The sequence below is a fragment of the Panicum hallii genome, chromosome 1 (genome assembly GCF_002211085.1).
Source record: "Panicum hallii strain FIL2 chromosome 1, PHallii_v3.1, whole genome shotgun sequence".
NCBI lineage: Eukaryota > Viridiplantae > Streptophyta > Magnoliopsida > Poales > Poaceae > Panicum > Panicum hallii.
In genome coordinates, this window is record NC_038042.1 from 57,507,649 (window position 1) to 57,533,770 (window position 26,122).

At 47.7% G+C, this 26,122-nt stretch overlaps 6 protein-coding genes across 9 annotated transcripts; 2 read left to right on the forward strand and 4 right to left on the reverse strand.

Moving 5' to 3' along the window:
• Positions 1–11: 11 nt before the first annotated feature.
• LOC112874881 lies at positions 12–1,027 on the forward strand. The gene is made up of 3 exons (XM_025938447.1): positions 12–262; positions 407–531; positions 671–1,027. The coding sequence occupies exons 1-3, from the start codon at positions 47–49 to the stop codon at positions 747–749; spliced, it is 420 nt and encodes a 139-aa protein (XP_025794232.1). The 5' UTR covers positions 12–46; the 3' UTR covers positions 750–1,027.
• Positions 1,028–1,086: 59 nt separating this feature from the next.
• On the reverse strand, positions 1,087–2,949 carry LOC112899022 (pectinesterase-like). The gene is made up of 2 exons (XM_025967356.1): positions 1,896–2,949; positions 1,087–1,808 (listed from the first exon to the last, which is right to left on the reverse strand). The coding sequence occupies exons 1-2, from the start codon at positions 2,947–2,949 to the stop codon at positions 1,123–1,125; spliced, it is 1,740 nt and encodes a 579-aa protein (XP_025823141.1). The 3' UTR covers positions 1,087–1,122.
• Positions 2,950–3,696: 747 nt separating this feature from the next.
• On the reverse strand, positions 3,697–5,753 carry LOC112899032 (pectinesterase-like). Its single transcript, XM_025967363.1, has 2 exons — positions 4,685–5,753; positions 3,697–4,379 (listed from the first exon to the last, which is right to left on the reverse strand). The coding sequence occupies exons 1-2, from the start codon at positions 5,751–5,753 to the stop codon at positions 3,697–3,699; spliced, it is 1,752 nt and encodes a 583-aa protein (XP_025823148.1).
• Positions 5,754–6,244: 491 nt separating this feature from the next.
• LOC112899042 (protein STRICTOSIDINE SYNTHASE-LIKE 10-like) lies at positions 6,245–7,294 on the reverse strand. Its single transcript, XM_025967372.1, has one exon. The coding sequence runs from the start codon at positions 7,292–7,294 to the stop codon at positions 6,245–6,247; it is 1,050 nt and encodes a 349-aa protein (XP_025823157.1).
• A 507-nt stretch (positions 7,295–7,801) lies between these two features.
• On the reverse strand, positions 7,802–10,698 carry LOC112878784 (transcription termination factor MTERF4, chloroplastic). Of its 3 annotated transcripts, none has more exons than XR_003225868.1 (3): positions 9,117–10,698; positions 8,941–9,003; positions 7,802–8,336 (listed from the first exon to the last, which is right to left on the reverse strand). XR_003225868.1 is itself a non-coding variant. In XM_025942999.1 (1 exon), exon 1 carries the CDS (start codon positions 10,580–10,582, stop codon positions 9,116–9,118), a length of 1,467 nt encoding a protein of 488 aa, XP_025798784.1. In that variant the 5' UTR covers positions 10,583–10,698. The 3 variants fall into 3 exon arrangements, 1 of the variants encoding a protein (XP_025798784.1); XR_003225869.1 differs by having other exon boundaries at positions 8,187–8,319; XM_025942999.1 differs by lacking the exons at positions 7,802–8,336; positions 8,941–9,003 and having other exon boundaries at positions 9,116–10,698.
• Positions 10,699–13,349: 2,651 nt separating this feature from the next.
• LOC112891708 (alpha-aminoadipic semialdehyde synthase) lies at positions 13,350–25,994 on the forward strand. Of its 2 annotated transcripts, XM_025958643.1 has the most exons (26): positions 13,350–13,586; positions 14,368–14,437; positions 14,532–14,792; positions 14,895–14,981; positions 15,073–15,202; positions 15,438–15,611; positions 16,094–16,173; positions 16,330–16,446; positions 16,787–16,862; positions 17,274–17,445; positions 17,738–17,834; positions 19,050–19,213; positions 20,033–20,087; positions 20,249–20,389; positions 21,678–21,998; positions 22,594–22,674; positions 22,966–23,031; positions 23,148–23,265; positions 23,427–23,556; positions 23,695–23,774; positions 24,139–24,297; positions 24,380–24,635; positions 24,835–24,943; positions 25,348–25,512; positions 25,603–25,672; positions 25,766–25,994. In XM_025958643.1, the coding sequence occupies exons 2-26, from the start codon at positions 14,417–14,419 to the stop codon at positions 25,819–25,821; spliced, it is 3,186 nt and encodes a 1,061-aa protein (XP_025814428.1). In that variant the 5' UTR covers positions 13,350–13,586; positions 14,368–14,416; the 3' UTR covers positions 25,822–25,994. The 2 variants fall into 2 exon arrangements, with proteins under 2 accessions (XP_025814428.1, XP_025814436.1); XM_025958651.1 differs by lacking the exons at positions 13,350–13,586; positions 14,368–14,437; positions 14,532–14,792; ... (9 more) ...; positions 20,033–20,087; positions 20,249–20,389 and adding an exon at positions 20,687–20,704.
• Positions 25,995–26,122: the final 128 nt, after the last annotated feature.

Sequence of the window (26,122 nt, forward strand, 5' to 3'; positions counted from 1 at the left end):
CCAACCAAACTGCAATAAGTTCGTTATTGAAAAAGAGCTCGCTCCTATGGTAACCACTTCACCACCCTTCTCTTTTCCAAAACTGGCAAGGGTTCCTCCCTTCAAGAGCCCAATGGCGATCAGGAGCTCTTGCCATCCCGCCCCTTCCTTGGCCATTCCAAGTTTCGGCACAAGGAAGGCGACAGCGACAGTGAGGTTCAGCACGGCCGTGCACAGCAGCCGCGAGCACATATCCAACTCTGCAAGATCTATCAAGAAGACGGTGAGTGCATTCCATCCACCTGTGAGTGTTCTTTGTTAACTACTAGTAGAGTAGTAGTAGTAACCACTGCCCCGTAGCTTCTGAACAAGCTTGCAAATGAAATCGGATCACTCTTTCGTGCCAATTTCGATGTGATCTTTCCAGGTGTTTGAGGACCAGGTGAGAGGAGTGGTGTGCTACAGAGACGACAGGGGAGAGATGGTCTGCGAGGGGTACGACGAAGGGCCCAGGCTCGGGATGCGGCTGCCGGAGAAGGCCTGCTTTCCATGGTAGTGCTAAGCCCTTACTAGCATAGCATCTCGCTTCACTCGATCACTCTGTTCGTTTGCAGAACAGATAAGGATCTGAAAATTCAGAATGCCTGAACCCAGAGCTTGCCTTTTCTTCTGTTGTCAAACTGTGGTGCAGGCCAATGGGAATCCGGGTCACTGATTTCATCGAGCTGTCGACGCTTCGAGTCTTGGACGACGAGGATGCTCTGAAATGACAAGCTGATGGAGCGATCACGCAATAAGAGCTAATCTGGAGTTCAGTCGCGTGAGAACAGCTACAAGAATAAACCGAACCGTGGGCCTTTTTCTTCCTGCCACATTTCTAGTTCGATTGCATGCGTACACATCTCGTTTCGATAAGCGAGATGAAACTTGCGTTGTTTCCTGAAGCATCAAACCAACTTGTTCATGTTCCTGCTAGTGCAGTAGAATTTCAGTATCTCTGAATCACTGCAACTGGAATCGATTTCGACCAAGTCACAGCAGATGCGCATTCACAGAATTTTCCCTTTTTTTTCTTTTATTTGGATTGGTTCATCAGTTCACAACTGGATGAAGTCACAAATTTCATCACAGTCCATGCTGATTTTATTCAATGAGTCCAGAGGCGTAAGGAACCCCGGTGTCCCCCAACCATGTGTCCCCCGCGATAAGATTCTTCACGGTGAACTCCGTGGCCTCGGCGACGGACATCGACGCGTGCACGCCATTCCACGCCACCCGGCCGTTCGTCGCTGCACCGGGCCCGGTGTTGGCGAACTCGCCGTAGAACAGCGTGCTCAGCGCGGACGGATCCGACCACTCCAGCCACCCCGCCGCCGAGATGGAGCCGTCCAGGTCGCTCTCCATCACCCCCACCCGTGCGAACTTCCGCCACGGGCGGCCCAGGTACACCGGCGTGCTGCCGAGGTCCGGCGCGCCGGTGATCCGGCACTTCTGGAGGGAGATGCCGGTGTTCTGGTTCCGGTCGTCCCGGCCCTGAGCCGTGATGGTGTCCCTCTGGCCCGTGATGGGCTTCCTGGCCTGGATGCCGCAGTTCTGGAAGACCACGGCGGCGTTGCCGAAGATGAAGTCCACCGTGCCGGAGACGTCGTTCTCGGCGTAGAACTGCCGGTTCGCTTGCGTGTAGAGCGTGTCCTGGTACGCCTGGATATCGCACTGGTACAGCACCGAGCGGTCGCCGGAGACCACGAGCGCCACCGCCTGGCCCTTCCCTGGCCCGGCGCTGTTGATGATGCTCAGGCCCTTGCCGACGAAGCCCGCGCCCAGCACAACTGCAACACGAAGCTTACAATAGGAACGAGAACAGCACGTGTTCATCTCGTTCACGAGCAGAGACTGCAGGGTCCTACGTTACGTACCGACGGTGGCGGAGTTGTAGGTGGTGTAGCCGTCGCCGGCGCTCTTGCGCCCGTCGAGGATCGTCTTCCCCTTGCCGTCGCCCACCAGCATCACGTTCGCGTTAGGGACTCTCACGGTCTCCACGTACCGTCCGGCCTTCACGTGGAGCACCACCCTCCTGCTAGCTCCTGCTCCGTGGCCACCGCTCGCCGGCCGAGAGCGCGCCGCCGTGACGTCGGCGATCGCATCGTTGATACTTCTGTGCGTCCCGCTGCCGTCCAGCGCCACCACGGCGTCCGGCGTGATGTTGGCCACCGGGGACTCCAGGAGCCTCCTGTCGTGTTCGGACAGCCAGGACGGGAACGTGATACCTTCCGGTGCCGGCGCCGGCGCGGCGGACGGCGCGGTCCCCTTCCGGCCCTCCATCCTGCTGACGTGCAGCGCCAGTGCGGTGCCGATGAACTGGGCGAGCGCGCCGACCTGCTGGCGCACGGCGTCGCGCCCCGCGGAGGCTGGAACGGCGGCGAGGCTCTCGTTGCACGTGTCCTGGTACGTCATCGCGGCGCTCAGCCACGTCCGCGCCCCTTCTGCATCCGACGCGGATCCCGCGAGCGCGTCGCGCAGCTGGTGGAGGGTGATGTCAAGCAGCTCGACGCAGTCGCGCATGCCCGACGGCGGCTCGGTCGGGGTGGACGCGGAGAGGTTGCGCGCCAGCGCGTGCGCCGTCGTGGCCCGGGCGATCGCGAACTGCACGGACGCCGCGAACGGGTCCCCGGCCGACCGCGCCTCCGCCGACGACAGAGCCGTCTCGCAGGCGCTCGGGTACGGCGTCGACTGGCAAATCAACATGACGTTCTGTCTCGTTGGCGGCGCGGCCGCCGAGGTGGAGATCCTCGAGACGGCGCCCACAGTGCCCGTCGACGTTGCCTGGTTCTCTCCTTTTGTTGTGGACGTAACACCTGCTGCCGTTGCGAGAGCTAGCACCATGGCCATGGCGCAGGACCATGCGGCAACTGGCAGTAGCCTCCTCTTCCCCTGCCACTCTCGCGAGCTTGCCCTAGCAAACGTTTCCATGGTTCCAGCTAGACGCGTGAGCTCGTGGTGAACAGTTGGGTGCGTCCATGGTTTTATAGTTAGGCAGCCGAGCACTTTGCAGAGCAAATTAAGGGAGAAACTGCACTCTGCTAAAATTGGGGTACTTCATAGGTAGTTCATTCAAAGCTTCAGAAACGCCAGCTTGAAGTGGGGCAAAATTCTCGCCAAAGTTTCAGAACGGTTGCATTACACCAATTCAGTACTGAATTGTTTGATTGCCAACCTTTTAAGCAGCATTTGCTCTGTCCAAAAAGGCTTATTTTGACTACCCCCGCGCCAACCCGGGTTAAGGTACGGTTCACGATATTTTGTCAACAATTAGTCAAATTACACGTGTATCGGTGTATGTCTACATATATAGGGATTGCATGAATAGATTCAAAGTGTGTTAACTTTATAACAATTGATATTATGTTGCAATCGAAATTGGAGTCAAAATTTATATTTGAAGACTTTGTCATACCGAATACATCTTACCTTGGGCTTCCAGTTTGTAGTCCGCTTGCACTATCTTATCTGATGCAATTCTATCTGGTGATAAAAAGATTACAACGAATTGCACAAAACACCATATTTTGATGCCATATTCTCACATTAAACTGGTTATAAAACTTCTTACACAAGGATTTCCAGAGTTTCTCTTTTGGGCTAATTTATTTGTTCGTCCAGGTTATAATCAGTAAATGGCATCAGGTGTTGTATACTCACTGTATGTTACAACCTTTCTTACAGTCCAGAAGTGTACCCAACTCCAGTGGCGCCCAACCATGAGTTCCCCATAATAAACTTCTCCACGGTGAACCCCGTGGCATCCGCCGTGGACATTGACGTGTGCACCCCAGTCCACGTCACCCGCCCCTTCGTCTCCGCACCGGCCCCGGTGTTCCGGTACTCCCCGTAGTACAGCGTCGTGCTCGGCGCCGGCTGGTCCGGCCACGCCAGCCACCCGGCCGGCACGACCGAGCCGTCCATGGTGCTCTCCATCACGGCCACCCGCGCGTACTTCTTCCACGGCCGGCCTAGGTACACCGGCGTGCTGCCGAGGTCCGACGCGCCGGTGATCCGGCACCTGTGGATGGAGATCCCCGTGTTCTGGTTCGGGTCGTCGCGGCCCTGCGCCGTGACGACGTCCTGCTGCCCCGGGCTGGGCTTCCTTGCCTGGATGTTGCTGCGCTGGAAGACCACGGCGGAGTTGCCGAAGATGAAGTCCACCGTGCCGGAGATGTCGGACTCGGCGTAGAACTGGCGGTTGGAGTGCGTGAAGAGCGTGTCCTGGTGCGCCTTGATCTCGCACTGGTACACGACGGAGCGGTCGCCGCCGACCAGCAGCGCCACCGCCTGGCCTTTCTCTGGCCCGGCGCTGTTCACGATGCTCAGGCCCTTGGCGATGAAGCCGGCGCCCATGGCAGCTGCATCGTCGGTCATTGCAAAGATCACAAAGGGCGTTGGTTGGTTCATACTCGACAATAGGAGTGTACTGTCGACAGACTTAAGAAAAAGCGGCAACATTCAAATGTGAGCGACATGGCAAGTGAAACATCGCACTCGTTCATTGGTGTGGTACGCTCTGTACTGCGTGTAGATGAGATGGATCGATAAAGCCTAGAAAAATCTTTACGCGTAAAGAGAAAAAGTTTGTCACCAGATCCAAGAGTACACAGAAGGACTAGCTAGTCGTGCTCGTGCAAGGGCTGATGGATGCCTACGTACGTACCGAAGGTGGCCGAGGAGTAGGTGGTGTAGCCGCCGGCGACGCTCTTGTCTCCGTCGATGATCGTCTTCCCCTTGCCGTCGCCCACCAGCATCACGTCCTTCTGCTGGTACGAGATGCTCACGCTCTCCTTGTACCGCCCGGCCTTCACGTGGATCACCTTCCTCCTGGATCCTCCTGCTCCGCGGCCGCCGCTCGCCATGGTGCCCACCGGCGCCGTGACGGCGGCGATCGCCTCGTTGATGCTTCTGTGCGTCCCGCTGCCGTCCAGCGCCACCACGGCGTCGGGCGTCATGGCGTTGGTCGCCGGGGACTGCAGGAGCCTTCTGTCGTGCTCGGGCAACCAGGACGGGAACGCGGCGCCTTTATTAGGCGACGGCGCGGCGGACGGTGGGACGCCGCTTCCTCCCCCGCCCTTGACCTTCTTGACGTGCAGCGCCAGCGAGGTGCGGATGAACTGCGCGAGCGCCGCGACCTGCTTGCGCACGGCGTCGCGCCCCGCGGGGACCGGCGTGGCGGCGGCGGCGAGGCTGTCGTTGCACGTGCCCTGGTTCGTCAGCGCGGCGCTGAGCCACGTCGTGGCCCCGGCCGCGTCGGCCGCGCACCCCTGGAGCGCGTCGCGGAGCTGGGCGAGGCTGATGTCGAGCAGCTCGGCGCAGTCGTGCATGCCCGACGGCCGCACGGCCGGCGCGGACGCGGAGAGGTTGCGCGCCAGCGAGCGCGCCGTCGTGGCCCTGGCCATCGCGAACTGGACGGACGCCGCGAACGGGTCCCGGGCCGACCGCGCCTCCGCCGACGTGAGCGCGGTCTCGCACGCGCGCGGCTCCGGGGTCGACCGGCAGATCAACGTGACGTTCACGCTGGACGGTGGTGCCGACGCCGAGGTGGCGGCGATCCTCGAGACGGCGGCCGCGTTGCCGACCCCCGACGCCGCCTCGTCTCCCTTTCCGGCAGCAACAGGCGCCACCGTCGCGAGAGCTAGCACCGTGGCCATGGCGCAGGACCATGAAACGATGGGTAGCCTTCTCTTCGCCTGCCACTCTGGCGAGCTTGCCCCACCAAACGTTTCCATGGTTCTTGCTGAGGCTGAGCTGCCTGCTGTGTGCAGATCTTATTAGCTGCTGTGCACTTCTTGAGTCGATAGCTGCAGGGTACAGTGTGCAGTGCAAAGGGGTTTCATAGAACTGGCAGTGCCTTTTGCCACATAATCAATGCCCGACCAAGGTCGAATTTAGGGGAGAAACTGAAATTTGTCGAGGGACTAATCATCTTCATTATTCACGGTCTACTAAGTGCTTTTTGGACGGAAAGACATTTGCAGAATTACGGTCCTCGGGAGGTATTGGTACCTCGTAGTAGCTTTGGATGAACCCTCGATCACTTGTATTATACCAAATTTTGGCGGAGTATACCCAAACGTTTTCGCTGAAGTACAGTAAGTAATCATTCAACGAGTATATACAATCTTGATAAAATGTTCAAAAAAATCAAGCTCCCATTAGAATAGCAACATCGAAAAATAGCATACCTAAACTAAAAACACTAGATATAAAAATCAAATTTCTATTCACTAACTACGCCGACATAAGGTAATTCCACCGAGCCCATATACAACTTGCCGCCTTCCCTTTCCACCACCTCGGTCGGTCTTACGCTCTTGGGTCCTCTCATCACCTGGACCACCTGTCCGTCAGCATTGATCCTCACGGCGAGAAGGTGACTGTCTGGGCCAAACGGCAGTTCCATCTTCTCCCGATGTAGTGCTACCCAGAATCCACCTTTGACGTCAGCCCTCACGTTATCAGGATAGCCTGGTAAATCGGCAAGCGGCTCCGACGTGCCCGCCTTGGGACCCTTGATCCAATACCTCATCAACTTGCATGGCCCGGTAAGCGCTACGACAAGGTGTGTCCGATCGGCACTAATGGCGAGGCCGTTAGGGTACGTGATGCCGGATTGCAACACAGTCACCTTGTTCGTCTTCGGGTCGTACTTCATGAGACGGCCCGTTGAATCTCCGGTGGCCGTGACTCTCTCGTGCTGCGAGCGTTGGTAGTTCATGCTACTGTCCGTAAAGAACACCTCTCCGGTGACCTGGTCGACGTCCACGCCGTTGGTGAAGCGGAGCGGCACGCCATCGACCATGGTGGCCAGCACCGTCGCCTCGCCGCCGCCCGGCCCGACACGCATCAGCCCTTTGTACGCGTCGGCGATGTAGAGGTTCCCGGACTTGTAGTAGAAGCGCAGGCCCAACGGGCGGCCGCACATGCTCTCCGTGACTTCCGCCGGCCGGGTCCTGGACGCGGTGCAGGCCTTGGCGCTATAGCCCGGGCCGTACGCGTAGGTGGACCAGCGGCGCGCCAGCCCGTTCCACTTCAAGACGCGGCCGTCGGAGACGCCGCTGTAGGGGCCGGCGCCGCCGCCGTCGAACGCGACGCTCTCCGGGCCGCGCAGCAGCGACCCGCGGAGCGGCAGGTGCAGGCTCCGGCTGCCGTCAATGGTGGCCGTTCCGGGGACGGGGCGTGCGGCGGCGCACGGCAGGAGCAGCAGCGCCAGGACGGCGAGCAACGAGATCGCCAGCGTCAGAGCCTTCTTCCCCGTGACGATCCCCATGATTGCTTCGCTTGCGTGAGCGGCTGCCTGGCACTCTGGCAGACAGGGTTCGGCGAACGCTAGCTCTGCCTTGGCTTTGATGGAGAGAACCGCAGGGTGCCTCTGCCTTTTATGGCGGCCTGGCAACTATACGTGCTTTCCGAGTCGGTGGTAGAGGGGTTCTCAGGCCTCGGACTCGGACTCGGACTTTGTTCTCAGGCCTTCCGATTAGGATTAGCACATTAGCCGATTAATACACCTGAGCTTCCGAATCAGATACGGATTAGTCGCCGCAGTGCTTTTGCTTCTGTACTTTGGACGTGGCCGCCCAAACGGGACCGGGGTGATCACCACCAACTAGCATTCAAAAAGAACTTCATAGCATGTAGCTCGACCATTCATTACAAAGGAAAAACACAACTCAGAAGTCGCATCATCTGTACTATACTTCTAGGACGACTCACCAGGCGGGAGAGCAACCGTGCACCAAAATTACACGATTTCAGTAGATCATCATTGTAATCAATCTGCAATATAACTTTTCTTCTGACTTGAAATTAAGATTGGACGAACTCGAGTGCAGTACCGAATTCAAATCAAAGGTGCCACACGATGGTTTGAATAGTCAGAAGCTCAGTTGGGAGCGACGATCAAACCACTGTGCCGTCTGTGTGGAGCATCTGAGTTACACACAGTAAATAGTGCACATTTACAAAAACCTGCATCGGATGGCACGATCAACCCCTGGCCTCTCTTAGAGAAGAGGATCAACCAGTGCAACATTCAACTGTTGAGCTGGTGGGAGATTTCCACCACCAGCACATCATATCCGTTCTACTTCAGAACTCTTCAATCTCCTGCTTAAATTATCAATGGATCTCCCATTTCCATCGCTGGGACATATGGTCAAAGGCTGTGCCCCCCCCCCCCCCCCCCAAGTACCATCAGTGTCGTTATCGATCCGTTCGAGTTGTTGGTTGGGCACTCAAACTACTTTGGCTGGTTCCAAGCGAACGCTCATCATTCATGTTCTGCTGCCTTCTCACCTAGCAAGTGAGGATACCTACATAGTGAACGGATTTATATTTTAAATGCAAACAAGCTACTCTACAATTGATATGTGATAATATAACTTTAAGTCTTGAACAAAATTAAGCAACAACAAGAATTATCTTGAAATTTTGTAATTATTCAATTTATTATGATTAAAAGAAGACTATTTTCTGTTGAACATAACACAGAGCTGCCTGAGAGAGTCCATACGCCATTTCATAATAATGGGTTAGTAAATACTGCTAGCCTATAAATTCCTAACTACAGCTTATTACCCTTTTATTATCTAGTTTCCTGCTATGCGGCCTCCCATGTAGCTTATTGTTTGCTTGTACATTACTACACCTTCTCTAAGGGTTTGTTTGTTTTAGCTTTGAATTGTGGATTCTTGTTTCAAACACTGAAGCTAAAACAAACAGATCGCTTTTTAAAAGTGATTCTTATAATCCGACTCCTCTTTACACCACAGTCCACCCGCTACATCCCAATAGTTTACAGCTTTTAAGGATCCAGCTCTTTAAAACCTATAGTCTACAGTTAGCTTTTAAGGATCAGAGCTAGAATAGATACCCTTTGACATGTTCAAGAAAAAAAAAACATTATCAGACACTTACTTGCTAATATGATACTGCTGCAAACATGTCATGGAAGACCTTCGGAATTAAACTGCACCATATCTGTAACAAAAAATGGGGAGCTTTTGTAATTTCATGAATAATCACAAACAATACTGTTCTACAACCTTGTTCAAAGGAAAGCAACAAGAAACAAATTATAAAATTACACTCACTAGAGCATGACTGTCCGCCTATATAGCACCTCATCATCGGTATCCTCATCATCATCCGACACTAACTGGCTGCCTGGCATCTGAAGCTTCCCACCCATTGTAAATGAAGGTCCTGGTGCATCCCCTTCAATAAAATCTCCTCGCATCCTTTCCTCAAACCTCAGATCACTGCAGTTCAGGAACCAATCCAAGCTACACCTAATCCCTTTACTTGTAACTCTCATGTACCTAGGCTTGATCCTTGACTCCAAGCTATAAGTAAAATACTCCGGGTACTCCAACAATTCACTCATTGGTCTCTTCATCTCACTCTTGAAGAAGTATAAGCTGTTCTTCATGAGCTCAATCCGAAGCAATAGAATCTGTGGGCACCGTACCACCATACGTGCAACATCCTCATTGGAGATCCCTCGTCCACGGAGGAACTCTACAGGCTTCAAGATCACATTCTGATTCAAGCTTACAAGCTGTGGCAACTTCTCAACTGCACGGGCAAATCCATCTGGGTCAATTTGGAGCTTCAAGTTGAAGAAATACTGTTGCGCTGCTAGCTTCGCTTTCAGCGGCAGCCCAAGTACAGATGGGTACTGTGCGATCACCAACGGCAGTGCCTCCTTCTGAATGCCGAAGCTGAGCAATGCATCCACGTTTGGTTTGACCGTCTCCTCAAGATCATAGCCCAGAATGTACGGCCGTTTCTCGAGGATCCTCGCCAGGATCCGCATGGGCAGCCCGAGAGAAGTGATGTAATCGCAGAACGGCTTGATGGTAGTGCCAACTCTCATGCCGAGGAAGAAAGGGTAGTGCGTTACCATGGGACCGATGTCTCGTGGCGCAACGCCGACGATGCCGACGAGGTAGGCGACGGAGGTGCTGATTGTGCCGTCCGGCTTGAGGCCCAGGACGTCGGGATACCGCTCGAGGACTCGTGGAATGTCCTGGCGGTCGACGTCGAGGCCGCGAAGGGCCTTGACGACGGGGGAGAGGTCGACGGCGACGGAGGCGTGGAGGCAAGCGGGGTAGGCGCGGACGAAGGCGGCGAGGCGGGCGCGCGTGACGCCGAGCTTCTCGAGGTAGGAGAGCACGGGGATGACGTTCTTCCGAAGGGAGCAGGCGAGGAGGAGCGGGTAATTGGAGAGGTCGTCGGTGGAGAGGCCGAGGCGGAGGAGGAAGTCGAGGCGCTCCTGGAGCACCTCGAGGGAGGAGGGGAGCTCGACGGCCTCGAGCTCGCCGGCGGGGTCGGAAACGCCCGCGGAGCGGAGGAAGTCGAGCGCCAGCACGCGGGAGACGAGGCGCTCCTTGCGCCCCTGGATCACGCCCCACGTCACCGACGGCATCTCGTACTCCGGCGGGACGGAAGAGGAGGAGGCGGCCGACCTCGCGGAAGAGAGCCACGCGAGGAGGGGAACCTCGCGCGCGGCCGCCGCCGGGCCGAGGCTGCGGAGCGCGCGGGCGAGGGGGAGCATGACTGCTGGCGGCGGCCCGCCGGGAGCGGCACTGGCGGCAACGGCGGCGGCGGCGAGGCGGAGGCTGGTGGATAGAGCGGGGTGGGTTTCGGAGGCTGCTCCTTTTGGGCCGTGCCGAAATGATGCGCGTCTTGTTGGTTTCGGAGGCTTCTCCTTTTGGGCAGTCGACCTGGCCGACGAATCGATGAATGGTGTTAGTGGGCTGTCGGCTGTGGGCTGGGCCCTCTGTTGCGGCCGACTCGGGCTGGTTGGTTCGCAGGTACCGTTACAACGGGGCCGTCCAACGCTGGATGGCGTGGGCGTTTTCATTAGCCGGGCCGTAATTCTAAGCAGTGTGCTGCCTTGCTTGCTTCTGAGTTCTGAATTTTCTGATAACGTGATCTCTCTTCCTCAAAAAAAAAATGATAACGTAATCTCTACTCGTTTTTTTACTTTTAATAAACACGTCAATATAGGCCAAAAAAAAAGATTTCTTGAGAGACTACGACTCGTGCGCCTCGTGCACCTGCATCGACGAATTCCACCACAGGCACGATGCACGCCGCGTGTCTTCTATATACGTTCAGTCACATGGTGCCGCTGCCGTCATCGTTTTTTTTTATCTCGCATTCCTGTCACCTCCAGCATTTGGCTTCCGGTGCCTTGCTTCTTCAGTTCTTCTTCTCCTCCCACGAGTTATGTTTCACGAGCGAGTTATTTTTTTACCAAAAAAAAAACTTCGACATCCCGACGAACTGTGTTGGATGGACGACGACCACACAGTCGTTTCTTTTTAGCAAGGAAGAGGGAGTCCCGAGTCGATCTCCATGAAAGCTGCTCATCAGCAACGCACAGAAACCACGACATCTCTGCCGCGCGCGATTGCGTGTGCCGCGCGCGCTCCTATCGATCGATCCAGCGTGGTCCTCCATCGATTTTGCGCACCCGAGCACGGCTCTTTCTTCTGAGCTCGCCGTGGCGTCGTCGTCGCCCCCGTGATGATAAGCTATTAGCCATTGTTAATTATTCTCTTGCCAGTTGGACACGCAAGAAACGGCCGCCTAGAGTGGATAGTGTGCGTGCGTAACGTAAGTACTACGTGTGTATATATATATGAAAAATCTATTCTACATATACTTATAGCTTATTCTATATGTATGTTACGATGTAGAATATATCTAACCTAATAAAAGATATGTACGAGGTGTATGTGATCATACTGGACCATATGTGATGGTATATACGTTGAGTATGTGACCATACATATTGTAGGTGGACATACTTAATTTTAATTTTATATACTGGTACTGAGATATAATAACATATATTTAAAAAAGATGCTTTTGAAAATTTTCATATATATCTCTTTTAAGTGTCCTAGAATAAATATGCAAACATACTCAAAGTGATAAATAAATATGTGAATATATGCACCATGGTATACTGATGGCGTGTAGATAAAACTCTACGGAGCAACATACGTTTACTAAAATTAAGCAGAGCACATGCGCATGCGGCGCGAGGTCATCGTGTTTATCTGGCGATCCGATCAGGCTCGCCACGCTCGCACCAGCGCCGCCGTCCGGCCGGCACTCCGGCCCGTTCCGAGGAAAGGAACGGAAATGACTTTCGTCGTCTGCGTCACCGTCTCGGTGAGCTGTGCCACAAAATGTCCAAGCTCATGCGGATGGGGACGAAAGGACCGTCGTCTTTCTTTGAACTCTTTTTCAGTTTTTTTGGGGTCTCTCTTGCAGACGCTAGCTCCTCATTTCATCTTCTCCCCGTGCCCTCTTTGTTTAGTCACTTCTGGTTTTTTAGATGAGTTTAATCACTGTTTCAACCCACGTTTGACGTGTGTCTTGTGAGATTATTTGTTTGCTCGTCTAGTCACCAACTATCTCCTTTATTTAGATACCTACTGTACTCCCATGGCAATGCACTGATCGAACCACGTCAGAACGAAAGGTACAGATTGCGACTGAGGTCTTGTTTAGATGCACTCAAAATGTTATAATTTTTACACTATCTCTCCATCACATCAATTTTAGGACCCATGCATAGAGCAGTAAATGTATGTAAAAAAATAACTAATTGCACAGTTTAATTGTATATCACAAGACGAATCTTTTAAGCCTAATTAGTCCATAATTAGATAAAATTTGTCAAATACAAACGAAAACGCTACAGTTCCAAATGTTATAAAGATTTGCAATCTAAACGGGACCTGAATTGGCTCGCTCACCTTACTGTGAATCGTGTGCGGCGGTGAATGAAAGTGAAAGGCACCGTCCAAAACTCCCAATTCACAGGATGTGCACAGGGAAACAGGAAAGGCATTGGAGTTGGGGATGAGAGAGCGTGTGACCAACAAGCAGCAGTGGTGCAAGCGTCTGCGCAGAGTTCATCAGAAATTCAGAATTGTTGTTGCGCTCAGACCTGAGCGAGACGCGGGGAAAAAACACCTTCCCCTGTTCCATGAAAGACTTGCCGCTCTTCGAATTTCATGGAACTTTTACAGCCTTCGATGCCCGGAGCTCAGACAAAATCTGGATAAACTTTGTTCGAAAAAAGATCTGGATAAACACGGGGACACGCAATCGCTTGCTTGGTTTACCGCGGGGAGTGGGGGGATCCATCGGGGGTCGCTGCCAGCCGCACAAACAGAGCCCGTCCGGTGGCCATGGACGTACACGTACTCCATCCACCTCCGGCTCCACGCTGGCCCACGCCGTCCCTGCTTTTTGGGCAGTTCCCCGTCGTCTCGTGCGCTTCCGACGTGAGGCAACTCAGCCCAACACACACTCCACTCGTGTTCCTCCCTCCACGCCGTCATCCTCGTCGGCGAAATCGTTGGCGTGTACAAATCGAAATCGAGCGATTTCTCCCCCCGTGTCCTCCCCCTCCCCGCCTCTATTTAAAGCTCGCCTCCCGATAAACTCCGCCAGCGCAAGGCCTCATCCGCCTGCCCCCGCCACCTCACCTCCGCTAGCTCCGAGCTCCCTCCATTTCGCCGTCGAGGTGTCAGGTGCGGCACTGCCTGCTTTTCCTCCGGTGTCCCCTCCTGTTTCTAATTTGGAGTTCCGCTTCCGCACGCACGTACGCGGCCTCTTGCGTGGGGATTGATTCGCGACGGGGGTTTTCGGGCGTTCAGGTTCGCGGCTCCGACGGGGCGGGGTTCCGACGACCAGTGCGGTTGATTTGGTGCGGTTTGGGGCGCTGCTGCTGGCGATCAGTCGGAAGCGGTGGGCGTTGGGGGCCCGACGGCGGCGGCGCCGTACACGTGCATTTGCTCCTGGGGACGGGGAGGGAGCCAGGGAGGGGGCCTGCGGCCTGCCTGCAGACAACCGGCTGATGCAACAAGTGTGGGGGTGAGAGTGAGACAGCGGCAGGCAGGCAGTCCGTGACGAGGTAGCTACGGTCCTACGAACAGTGTGGGCGCGACGCGTGAGTGACTTGGCTAGGTGGTTCAGTGGCTGGCTACATGCGTGTCACTCGATCCTGGACTGCAGGATTGGCCCATGTTGGTGGGGTTGTGATTACTGAGTCTGAAAGTGATCGCTGCGCGGTTCAAGCCGTGGGAGTGGGAGGACCATTTTCTGGAATAAAAAATCAGTGGTTATGTTCAGTCATCTTAGTAAAGTCGCACTACACTACTACCCTCTCTCTGTCCAACCTTGATCTGGACCCTTTGGTTGTTTTGGACAGATTCATTGGCCCGCAGAGAAGGCCATAGCATGTTGTACTCTCTGTTATAGCTATTTGCATTCGTCGGAATATTCTGATTATCATAGCTTGTTCATTTTCAGGAGTAGCAGATTGCATGATCGTGATCGTGGCACCTTAATTGGACTCGATATGGGTTCTACTGCAACTGAAGTGTGTACCCTTTTGTTGTTAACACTACCGGGTGTTTCATAATTGGTTCATTTAACATGAAGGTTAATTATGTTGATTATTTTTCCACTCTCAGAGCAATGACACCTTGCTGGGCAATGGAGTTGTTGGGATTCTTGCCGAGACTTGTAATATGTGGGAAAGGAGGGCACCGTTAACTCCTTCCCACTGTGCTCGCCTTCTGCTCGGAGGAGGGAACAGAACTCGAGTAAACCGGATAATTGTGCAGCCAAGCACAAAGAGGATCCATCATGATGCTCAGTATGAGGATGCTGGATGCGAGATTTCAGAAGACCTGTCAGAGTGTGGTCTTATTATAGGCATCAAACAACCAAAGGTCATATTTCTCATTAAGCGACATGCAGATGCTCTATTCGACAGTGCTCTGTAGTCTGTACCAGTATCATAATTCTGACACGCTTGGAGATGTCTTGGGCAGTTGGAGATGATTCTTCCAGATAGAGCGTACGCGTTCTTTTCACACACCCACAAGGCCCAGAAAGAGAATATGCCACTGTTAGATAAGGTATAAAACATATGCTTGTACATTCATGTTTTCAGTCAACCTGCACTGTCATTCCTGTGGAATATTAAAAAATGTTGATTAACATCCACAGATCCTGGAAGAGAGGGTGTCCTTGTTCGATTATGAGCTAATTGTTGGAGATGATGGGAAAAGATCGCTTGCATTTGGGAAGTTTGCTGGTAGAGCTGGGCTGATAGATTTCTTACATGGTCTCGGACAGAGTAAGTACAATGACCAATATTTCTCGATTCATGCATTCACTTAATAATATTACTATTAGATATAGTAAAATGTAACTATTCCATTCATGGGCTGTTACTCCTTTGATACTTGGATTTTTCTATCTGAGTTTATTATCGGAACTAGTTAATTTGCTCATTGCAACTTGCATGTAACTGTTTAAAATGAATTCGACTGCTGGTTATTCAAGCGGCAGGTTTTCCCTTGCAATTTCAGGATATTTGAGCCTTGGGTACTCGACTCCGTTTCTCTCTCTGGGGCAATCTCATATGTATCCTTCACTAGCTGCAGCCAAGGCTGCAGTCATTGCCGTTGGTGAAGAGATAGCAACATTTGGACTTCCGTCTGGAATTTGTCCAATAGTGTTTGTATTCACTGGAGTTGGAAATGGTAATTGTGCTGTTAACATTTTTCCATTTGTTGATTCTGACAGTAGGCTTCTTATATGAGTACTGCCCAACCATGTATTTCGGGCAGTGCATATGGTGTTATCACTCTTGTTCCGTCTCTATTTTCGGACCATTGCACAAATACTATATAGTTTGTAGAACTTTTCTGACGAATATTCTTACCCTGTCATGAGCAATCTGAAAGAAAGTAGGATACTGCTCTTTACTTTCGAAGGTTAAAGTAACATTACCTTATTGACATTTCCTTGAATTATTGCTGTTAAACAAGATATGCGAAGTAGAATATCTTTACGATGCTGTTACTAGGGGCAATATTGATAGCAATGTGTTGAGCAAAAAGGTATATAGATATACAAGTTTACTGAAGGAAATGGGAAAACCGGGACCTTACTATACCGCATTTTCAATTTAGGTTTGATCTTACAAAATTTACACCTCACATATATAATTTCAATGTGATAGTCTCTCAGGGTGCACAGGAGATATTCAAGCTATTGCCGCATACCTTCGTTGATGCTGAGAAACTTCCTGAAATTTCTGCGGTACTATGCTATTACTCATTTTCTTGTCAAAAGTTCGAGTAGTTAACGATTTCTTTTGTGAGTTTCTCTTTTCTATGTTTGAAATAAATCAAATTTCTACCACCTCTTTCTGCATCCAGAAGTATACCTCATTATACTCTATTGTTAATGTTACAGGCCTGGAATCTGTCTAAACAATCTCAGTCAACCAAGAGAGTATTTCAACTGTATGGTTGTGTTGTGACTTCTAGAGACATGGTCTCTCACAAGGATCCTACCAGACATTTTGACAAAGTAACTCACATCTCTTGAACCATAAGTAGATTTGTAGTTTCTGCTTGGAATTTCTCAGTTATAAAAACATTATCACATTCCACATATGTATTAGACCACATACTCACATTTCAATATTATCATGTCCGAATAGTCTTTTCTCATTATACTGGTCATGTATTAAAAACCTTGTGCCTATCTGACCTTGTCCTTTTTACATTTCTTAATAAATTTATTCTTAAGTCAATTGCATCCACATTTTATAGCCTTTTTTCTGTAGACAAGTACCTCATTAGCAGTTCCTCAGCTTTTCAATGGCCTCAGTGCGTCACTCAGAAATCTTAAATCTGTGAATCTGCAGGCTGACTATTACGCTCATCCAGAACACTACGCTCCAGTTTTTCATGAAAGGATCGCTCCATATGCATCTGTCATTGGTATGGCCTTGACCGAGTGCTTGTATCAGATATTATTCCGTTGTGCTCTTTAAAAATATCTTTTATCTACCTTGAACGTTGAGACCAGTCATAAATGGGTATCCCGTGTTTTGACACAATCTTTAGTACAGCTCTCAGGCATACAATTCCTTTTGTTTTAGTTTATGTTAGTACTCCGAGAGAAGTACAGTATTTGAAACCATTTCTAACTAGTATGTTGTGTAGCATAGAACATTGTAGGGTAAAATCTAGTGGTGTCCTCAATAAGATCGCTAATCTGATGAGGTTGTGGTTGATATTTTATGAACATGGTGTGAGTTAATAAAACTCTGCTACTTCCTGTAATAAATTGCTGTGCTGGCCATATTTATCAATAATACTCTATAATTTATATCTTCATGGTTTCTGCAGTAAACTGTATGTACTGGGAGAGGAGGTTTCCACGATTACTGAGTATCGATCAGTTACAGCAACTGATGAAGTCTGGTTGTCCGTTGGTTGGCATTTGTGATATAACTTGTGATATTGGAGGTTCCATTGAATTTGTGGACAAGAGTACATCAATAGAGAAGCCTTTCTTCCGGTAATGCATTCCTTTATTTTCTGTTTGTTTTAATTCAAAGTTGGAAAGGGGTATAAATAACCCATGGGAAGCAGTCACAATATCCTAAGATATGTTGGCATTGCATACATCCCTCACTGTGGATGCACAATTTGCTTACAAACTTTTGTCCCTCCCAGTAATTGTAGATCAGTAGAACATTGTCTGATATTTGAAGCACCCCAGATTCTTGGTGGCTGTTTCCTCATAGTTGATTTTTAGTAGTTCTTGTAATAGTTATGGTTTTGACTAATTATGGAATACACAACCGCAGGTATGATCCTTCTAATAATTCATATCATGATGATATGGAAGATGACGGTGTGATCTGCTTAGCTGTTGACATTCTCCCTACAGAGTTTTCTAAAGAGGTATGAGATTTCTTATAGAACAACAACAACAACAACAACTTAGCCTTTTGTCCCAAGCAAGTTGGGGTAGGCTAGAGATGAAACCCACAGAAAACAAGAATAAGAAACACAAAAAGTGCACAAGCCAAAGGAAGAGTTAGGGGTTAAACAAAAAGTAACAAAGGTCACGGTTCAGGTACATTAATTGCTAATCTCCAAGCGCTCCTATCTATAGCTAATTCCTTAGCGATATTCCACTCCTTAAGGTCTCTCTTAACCGTCTCGTCCCAAGTTAGTCTAGGTCTACCTCTACCTCTCTTTACATTATCGCCCCGCTTTAAAACTCCACTACGCACCGGCGCCTCGGGAGGCCTCCGTTGTACATGTCCAAACCATCTCAACCGATGTTGAATCAACTTCTCATCGATAGGTGCCACCCCGACCCTATCTCGAATCTCTTCGTTCCGGATTCTGTCCCTTCTTGTATGCCCGCAGAACCAACGCAGCATACGCATCTCTGCTACACTCAGTTGCTGGACATGTCGCCTTTTTGTAGGCCAACATTCAGCACCGTATAGCATCGCTGGGCGAATCGCCGTCCTATAGAACTTACCTTTTAGCCTCTGTGGCACCTTCTTGTCACAGAGGACGCCCGAAGCCTGCCGCCACTTCAACCACCCGGCTGAAATTCTATGTCTAACATCTTCATCAATGTCTCCATCTTTCTGAAGCATTGATCCTAGATACCGGAAAGTATCCTTCTTGGCCACCACTTGACCTTCGAGGCTAACGTCCCCATCCTCATGCCTAGTCGGGCTAAAGTCGCACATCATATACTCGGTCTTGGTCCTACTCAGTCTGAACCCCCTCGACTCTAACGTGTGTCTCCACAGCTCTAACTTCATATTAACCCCTACCCTACTCTCATCAACTAGCACCACATCATCAGCAAAGAGTATACACCAAGGGATATCACCCTGTATGTCCCTTGTGACCTCATCCATCACCAAAGCAAATAGATAAGGGCTCAATGCTGACCCCTGATGTAGTCCAATTTTAATTGGAAAGTCACTGGTATCGCCATCACATGTTCGAACACAAGTCATCGCATCCTTGTACATATCCTTGATGAGGGTAATTTTAATTGATTTCTTATAGAACGAATAAGGTATTTTATATAGGCATCAGCTCGTTGCATTGATTTAACTGTTGTTCCATTGTATTGAAACCATGTAGGCCTCCCAACATTTTGGAAACATATTATCTAAATTTGTTGCTAGCTTGGCCTCAATGAAGCAACTGGTGGAACTTCCTTCCTACTTGAGAAGAGCTTGCATTGCTCATGATGGCAGATTAACTTCTTTGTATGAATATATTCCTAGGATGCGAAAGACTATGATGTAAGCTTCAAGTACTTCAATCCATCTTCATGTTCTACTCCTCTCAGATGGTTCCCTTGGAGCATGAGATCCATAAAGATGCAAAGCAGCTAAATTGTCAATCTTGTTAAAATATGTGATTTATTTTAGAGTTCTCAATTATGCTTGTTACTCTTCAATAAGGGGAGTGACATTTTGTTAAGTAACCCTACAAGTATGTACCTTCAAGGCTTCAGTTGGGGGACTTCTTTACGGAACATAAACTAGGGTGTTGCATAGCTTGTATATCTCCTATGTACATATGATGTTCAATTAGTCTAATGTATAGGATGCTATGTTGAATATACCCCTTGCACTCCTCTGTATACAGTTGCCCCGTGGGGCATGGTAGTGGACGTGTTTCTGCACTTGCATCTGTTCACACCAAACAATACATAGCCCCAAGTTATTGCTGTTGTATGCTTCTATAGTTCCACTCTTGTAAACAGAACACTTAAGGTTGGGTACAGAGGACTGAGTGGCCTAGATGTTACTCTTGTCACCAATATTCTGCTTTGTTCGAACTAGTATTTTCTTTATTAGATCTCTTGAATAAATGGACAAGCGGATTATTATTCATGTGTGCTTTGTTATGTGTCAATAACTTGAACGCCATCCTGTTCCTGTTTCTTTAGTTTTTGCTCATAAGGATTTGTCCAAACTTCTTCTCTTTGGTGGTTGTCATGTTGTTCAATGGCATTCTCCCTATCATCACATAACCATAGTTTTCTTGTTATGACACTGCTGTGCATGCCAGTTGCCATGTTTCAGTGGTCCATAATGTTCTTTTATTCTTTGCAGAGATTTGGCACCCGCAAAAGCTAATCCATCGCCTGACAAGAAGTACAGTACCCTGGTTAGCAAATGATATATTTCTACTATTCCAGCACATCTATGATCTGTATGAGTATTTCACAATTATGCATATGTATATTTGCAAATAAGAACTTACATATGTGCATGTGGAACACAATCACTCGGTCTTTCCGTCTTTAAAACTGTTGATTAATGAAACAGGTATCTCTCAGTGGGCACCTATTTGATAAATTTCTTATAAACGAAGCTTTGGACATTATTGAAGCAGCTGGAGGTTCGTTTCAGTTGGTTAGATGTGAAGTTGGACAAAGTATTGATGATACGTCATACTCAGAGCTTGAAGTAAGCAATTAATTTCTTATTGAAGCAAAAACTGTTTAGGACGAGTCTTCCCTGGAAAATAAGTATTAGGATAAAAGAATCAGAATCATCTGTTGTTACTCCTTTTTAGGTACTAGCTCTTTTTTAAGAACAAATCTTCTCCTCGTGCATAGAATGCAGAGTTCACTGTTGCCAATAAAGCTAAGTGCTCTGAGAACCGAAATGTTTCATCTTCTCACTGTCACAGGATCAGATATTCAGGATTTCTTGTTCGAGAGATACTCCGGATTTCTAACTCTCCCATAAAAGTTCTCCATTGCCCTTTCGGTTGTCATGGTAAACCAACAAGGCGATCGAGATGGACTAATTCTTGACAGGCACTTTTTTATCCATAATGTTTTTTAAAGAAACTAATATAATGTATTTCCTCCTAAAAAAATCAATTGGAAACGTATACAAGATAATCAAATAAAAGAACTTTGAACTAGCTCCAGGCCCACTCCTGTTATCCTGCCCATTCCCTATCACCACTGCTAAAGGTAGAAGTTTGGACCAACCCATCAGTATGGCCATGGATAAAATAGATAGAGATAGCCCTTCAGATATACTTCCGGCAATCATTGATAAGGTTCCACTGTTCAATCTCCATTCCCCTTCTTGAGCACACCTCATTCTGCCAGTGCTCTACTAAGACCGATCGGCAACATGAACTGCTATTTATCAGTTTGCACTCTTCCTTCCCTCTTGTTTTTGAGTTGAGCTCCTCCAGTCAGCAATTTCTGGGTTCTACTTTGCAGGGTTGATTTATTTTCGCAACCCAAGAAACTCAACAGAAATGACCTGTTTCTCCAAAGCATTTTTTTTCTTTTGAGAACTCTACCATTGATTCTTAAACTTCCAATTTACATGTACTGATAATTGTTTTACATCAAATGTTCTGCCCTTCAAATTTGGCAGCTATTTTTACCAGCTTATTGCAATTTGACCCCTCTGGCCCTCTTTCAATTTTTTAACACCTGAACTCATCATCCTATTATGATTAAAGCATGTTGTTTAATTTATTAATAAGTCTACCTGAACTACCAATCTGAAATAAAAAAAACATAGTACATAGATTATAAATGTTACAGGTATTTTTTTTTTCGTGTTTAGCTTAGCTTCCCTAGATCTGCTTTATTTTGGTGCAGGTTGTGTTTGAATCTTCTTCTCTCTTTTTATACCTTATACCCAATGTTTTCTACCTGAACTACCTGAACAAAACCACAATTTGATTTGTTTTTTGAAACATATGATACATGCCTTTTTGCAGGTAGGAGCAGATGATACTGCCACATTGGATAAAATTGTTGATTCCTTGACTTCTCTTGCTAATGCACATGGTGGAGATCATGATGCTCGGAAAGAGACTGAACTAGCTCTGAAGATAGGAAAAGTCAATGAGTGTGGAACTGGTGACACCGTGGATAAAGAAGGGCCAAAGGTTTTGATTCTTGGAGCTGGAAGAGTTTGTCGACCAGCGGCGCAGTTTCTAGCATCTTACCCAAACATATGTAGCTATGGTGTTGATGACAATAACACCGATCAAATTCATGTCATTGTGGCATCATTGTATCAAAAAGATGCAGAAGAGGTTATTCTTGCAACGATGCATTCCCCAACTCTTGACAATTTTTTTCCTGTACTGTTTGGTTGGTTGCATGGCTTGCTATTAACATGCTCTATGGACATCAATAAGCATTGCCAAATTAAAAATACTGTATTTTGGTCTGTAAGAAAAAATGTTTATGTAGAAACAGTTAACCAGGATTGATTTAGCACATTCTTGGTTCAACCTTTTGATCACTTTATCCTCTAAATGGAGATATAGCATTGTTATTAGTTCAAAATATGCGTTATTTTTCTTTGACTTTGTTGTGTATGTGAATGTGCAGTCAAGTGTCTTGTTGTGTCATATATTCCATTGATGTTAATGCCCCATCTATTTATACATGATAAAGGGTTGCATTGAACCATCATGTCCACTCATGAAGCAGCACATCCTTCCATGAATTGCCATGTCCTCTTAATGTGTCCTTTCGCTAATAGGTGCCCTTTCATGAACAGATAATCCTTCCACGAATAGACATCCACTCATGAATAGATATCCATTCCTTCACACACACATGTATACAATATTTGTAGGACTCAACCATTGCATTCTCATATATCTGTATCTGTACGTGCAGATAGTTGAGGGTATTAAAAATGCAACTGCTACTCAGCTTGATGTTGCTGATATTGGAAGTCTTTCAGATCTTGTTTCTCAGGTAAGTTTCATTCTCATATTAAGTCTCTACTGAACAAGTCCACTTTCACAACTTACAGTGAAGATAAGAGAGCAGGAGTATGTTGCAGGCAAAAGTACTCAACACTGTTGTCACTTGCACGATTAGTGAACCCCATTTATATTTATACCTATTTCATTCACACTAACGCAATAACTTCATGGTTCATAATGTTGATTTGTGCTTTCTAGCAAAATATTTAACTTGGACCCAGAATTTGTTAATTACTGTACTAAGTTGCCAATAGATTAATGACGCAAGCTCCTCTTGCAGGTTGAGGTTGTAGTTAGCTTGCTGCCTGCTAGTTTTCATGTTGCCATTGCAAGAGTATGCATAGAGGTAGTCTTCTTATTTGTCCGTCATTTATAAAATCCTTGGGGCCTCTGTTAAGGCATTTAACCACTATCAATGCGATACTTATGAGGGAGTTCGACTGGCAAATTCATCTATTACAGCTCAAGAAGCACATGGTAACGGCAAGTTATGTTGATGAATCCATGTCAAACTTGAAACAAGCTGCCAAAGGTGCAGGTGTAACTATACTTTGTGAAATGGGCCTAGATCCTGGCATAGGTATTTCCTCGATATGCTGGTCGCTCATGTACATTTTAATGGAATGCATATAGTACATATGTTTATGGAAGTATAGCTAAAGTATCATATAGTGAGTGTGCTCTTTCATCATGAGTTAATTTTCCTGTAAAAACAAGCTTATGTACATTTATCTTATGCAGATCACATGATGTCAATGAAGATGATTGATGAAGCTCATGCTCGAAATGGAAAAGTAAAGGCATTTACATCTTTCTGTGGTGGGCTGCCATCTCCAGCTGCTGCAAACAATCCACTGGCCTATAAATTCAGGTAGATGTATCCATGCTCTAAATAATTCAACTATCAGTATAGTATAATGAGGTTTCTGCATTCAAATTGTCTTAGTAACAATACTTCGTGTGGCAAGTTTTTTCCAGAAATGGTAATGGTTATCTTTCCACTTTTCAGTTGGAACCCAGCTGGTGCTGTCCGGTCAGGGAAAAACCCTGCTGTCTACAAATTTCTTGGGGAAACCATCCATGTAGATGGTAAGTTTGTTATGTGTCTCCTGATATATCTGCACAAGAAGGAGCAAATACATGATGGCAGGAGCTCTTCCTAATTCTTGAAAAGAGAAGTAGAGGCTACAAATTACAACGCACGTCTCATATACACTCACTGAAAGGAATATAAACAATTCAAGGGATACATATGATGGCCTGTCTTAAATGAAACATTAATTGTATCAGGACCTAACTTACAGGGTAATCCATGTATTAGTTTTCTATCCACAAATAGAGGAACTAAGGAGATATGAAACTGGATCAGTTTTCATATCCTAGAATCTAACAATCTGTTGAAACAACGGATTACTACATATGGCTGTTGAATGATTGCTTACCTCTTCAACAGGTAGTAGCTTGTATGAATCAGCAAAGAGGCTCAGACTACCAGAGCTTCCAGCTTTTGCTCTGGAACACTTGCCAAATCGGAATTCCTTGATATACGGAGACCTTTACGGTATCTCCAAAGAAGCATCTACCATATACAGAGCTACTCTTCGTTACGAAGGTTTGTGTACCTTTTGTTCCAGTGAGACATCCTTTGCATGTCAAGTCTGATTTCCATTCACCATTTTGTTGCACATGCACAGGTTTTAGTAAGATAATGGCTACCCTATCGAAAATAGGGTTCTTTGATGCTGCAAATCATCCACTGCTGCAAGATACTAATCGTCCGACATATAAGGGTTTTCTTGATGAACTACTTAATGCTAATAATATCTCAACAACTACCACAAACTTAAATATTGAAGCCTCTGGTGGATATGATGATGAATTGATTGCCAGAATATTGAGCCTTGGGCATTGCAAAGAGGACATAGCTGTTAAGACAGTCAAAACCATCAAGTTAGTCCAGCCCCTGTGCTACAAAATTTCACTTCTTTTATGAACTGCTGTAGTGCAGTATAAATAATGTCATCAAGTTAATAAGTATATGTATATAATCCCCTAGCAAGAAATGATTTAGGAAATTATATTAGAAACAGGAAACATGAATGCTGAATTTGTATGTTAGAACTGACAAAACACAATCATACACGGGCAGGTTCTTGGGACTACATGAAGAGATTCAGATTCCTAAGGATTGTTCAAGTGCATTCGATGTGATTTGCCAACGAATGGAACAGAGGATGGCCTATGGCCACAATGAGCAGGTGATGCTTAATACTATCTTACCACCTCTTCCGCAATTCTCATGTGCTGCATGTACTTGCTAAAATATATGTGCTACCTACATTCATATTGTCATTAAAAGAAATAAGGGGAAATAGCAGAAAAGTTGGCAATAATCTCAAGATTAGCAATTCATTATTTGTAGTTTCCTTAACCAAGAATGTAAATTTAACAGGGACAAAACTTGGATACAAAAACACACTTATGATTTATTGTAGTTTGCAGTAGATTGTCAATTTAATTGTAAATAATTCGAACTTCTTTTCAGACTATGTTCTACCATCTTATTTCATATAGCTTTTACTTCATGCTCAAAATACGGATCAAATCAAATCGATAGTCTTCCTCGGATAACCATTGCTGAGACACTGCTCTTGTAATTCAGGACATGGTACTGCTGCACCATGAAGTGGAAGTGGAATACCCGGATGGGCGACCCACCGAAAAGCACCAAGCAACGCTACTGGAGTTCGGAAAGGTTGAGAATGGCGGATCCACCACCACTGCGATGGCTCTTACCGTTGGCGTACCAGCAGCAATAGGAGCTCTGGTAGTAACCTTAACCACAGTTATACTTGCATGAGGATAAAAGCAAAAAAAAAATGCATATTCATTACTCTCGTGCCATGTCATATTGCAGCTCTTGCTTGAGAACAAGGTGCAGACGAAAGGAGTAATCAGGCCTCTCGAACCTGAAATCTACATTCCAGGTGAGTGCAGCGCAGACCATGGCTTTCACGCGTCCCCTTGTACAAATATCATGACGTGCAACAGTGCTAACTCGTGTATTTGCGTGTTTGAAGCATTGGAGATGCTGGAGTCGTCAGGCATCAAGCTGTCTGAGAGAGTGGAGATTTAAAAACTCCAAAGTTACAGCTTCGTATATGGATGTATAGATATAGCATATGGTATAGCTGGGTACATATCTTCTGTACATACTTTGTTCAGTTCTTAAGATAGGGCAAAGGACAACTGTATACATGGCCCTCTATGTGACCTGTATATCGAATGAAGTGGCGATCGGTTGGTTCATTTCGGGTTTACTAGTAGCAGCGCGATTCAGCGGCCGTCCCGGCCAACAGGACGGTCTGACAATATGGTTTCGATGCACAACAACTAAAGAGAGATTTGAGGCGCCCGAAGTGCAGATCAATCTGCAA

Bases quoted from the DNA above. Each gene is read 5' to 3' on its own strand.
- LOC112874881 (XM_025938447.1), top strand. From the start codon at position 47: ATGGTAACCACTTCACCACCCTTCTCTTTTCCAAAACTGGCAAGGGTT. The intron at 263-406 runs GTGAGTGCATTC...TGATCTTTCCAG, and splicing joins CAAGATCTATCAAGAAGACG to GTGTTTGAGGACCAGGTGAG. The intron at 532-670 runs GTAGTGCTAAGC...ACTGTGGTGCAG, and splicing joins GAGAAGGCCTGCTTTCCATG to GCCAATGGGAATCCGGGTCA.
- LOC112899022 (XM_025967356.1), bottom strand. From the start codon at position 2,949: ATGGAAACGTTTGCTAGGGCAAGCTCGCGAGAGTGGCAGGGGAAGAGG. The intron at 1,809-1,895 runs GTACGTAACGTA...TTCGTGTTGCAG, and splicing joins CTACAACTCCGCCACCGTCG to TTGTGCTGGGCGCGGGCTTC.
- LOC112899032 (XM_025967363.1), bottom strand. From the start codon at position 5,753: ATGGAAACGTTTGGTGGGGCAAGCTCGCCAGAGTGGCAGGCGAAGAGA. The intron at 4,380-4,684 runs GTACGTACGTAG...CCGACGATGCAG, and splicing joins CTACTCCTCGGCCACCTTCG to CTGCCATGGGCGCCGGCTTC.
- LOC112899042 (XM_025967372.1), bottom strand. From the start codon at position 7,294: ATGGGGATCGTCACGGGGAAGAAGGCTCTGACGCTGGCGATCTCGTTG.
- LOC112878784 (XM_025942999.1), bottom strand. From the start codon at position 10,582: ATGCTCCCCCTCGCCCGCGCGCTCCGCAGCCTCGGCCCGGCGGCGGCC.
- LOC112891708 (XM_025958643.1), top strand. From the start codon at position 14,417: ATGGGTTCTACTGCAACTGAA. The intron at 14,982-15,072 runs GTATAAAACATA...TAACATCCACAG, and splicing joins ATATGCCACTGTTAGATAAG to ATCCTGGAAGAGAGGGTGTC. The intron at 25,673-25,765 runs GTGAGTGCAGCG...GCGTGTTTGAAG, and splicing joins ACCTGAAATCTACATTCCAG to CATTGGAGATGCTGGAGTCG.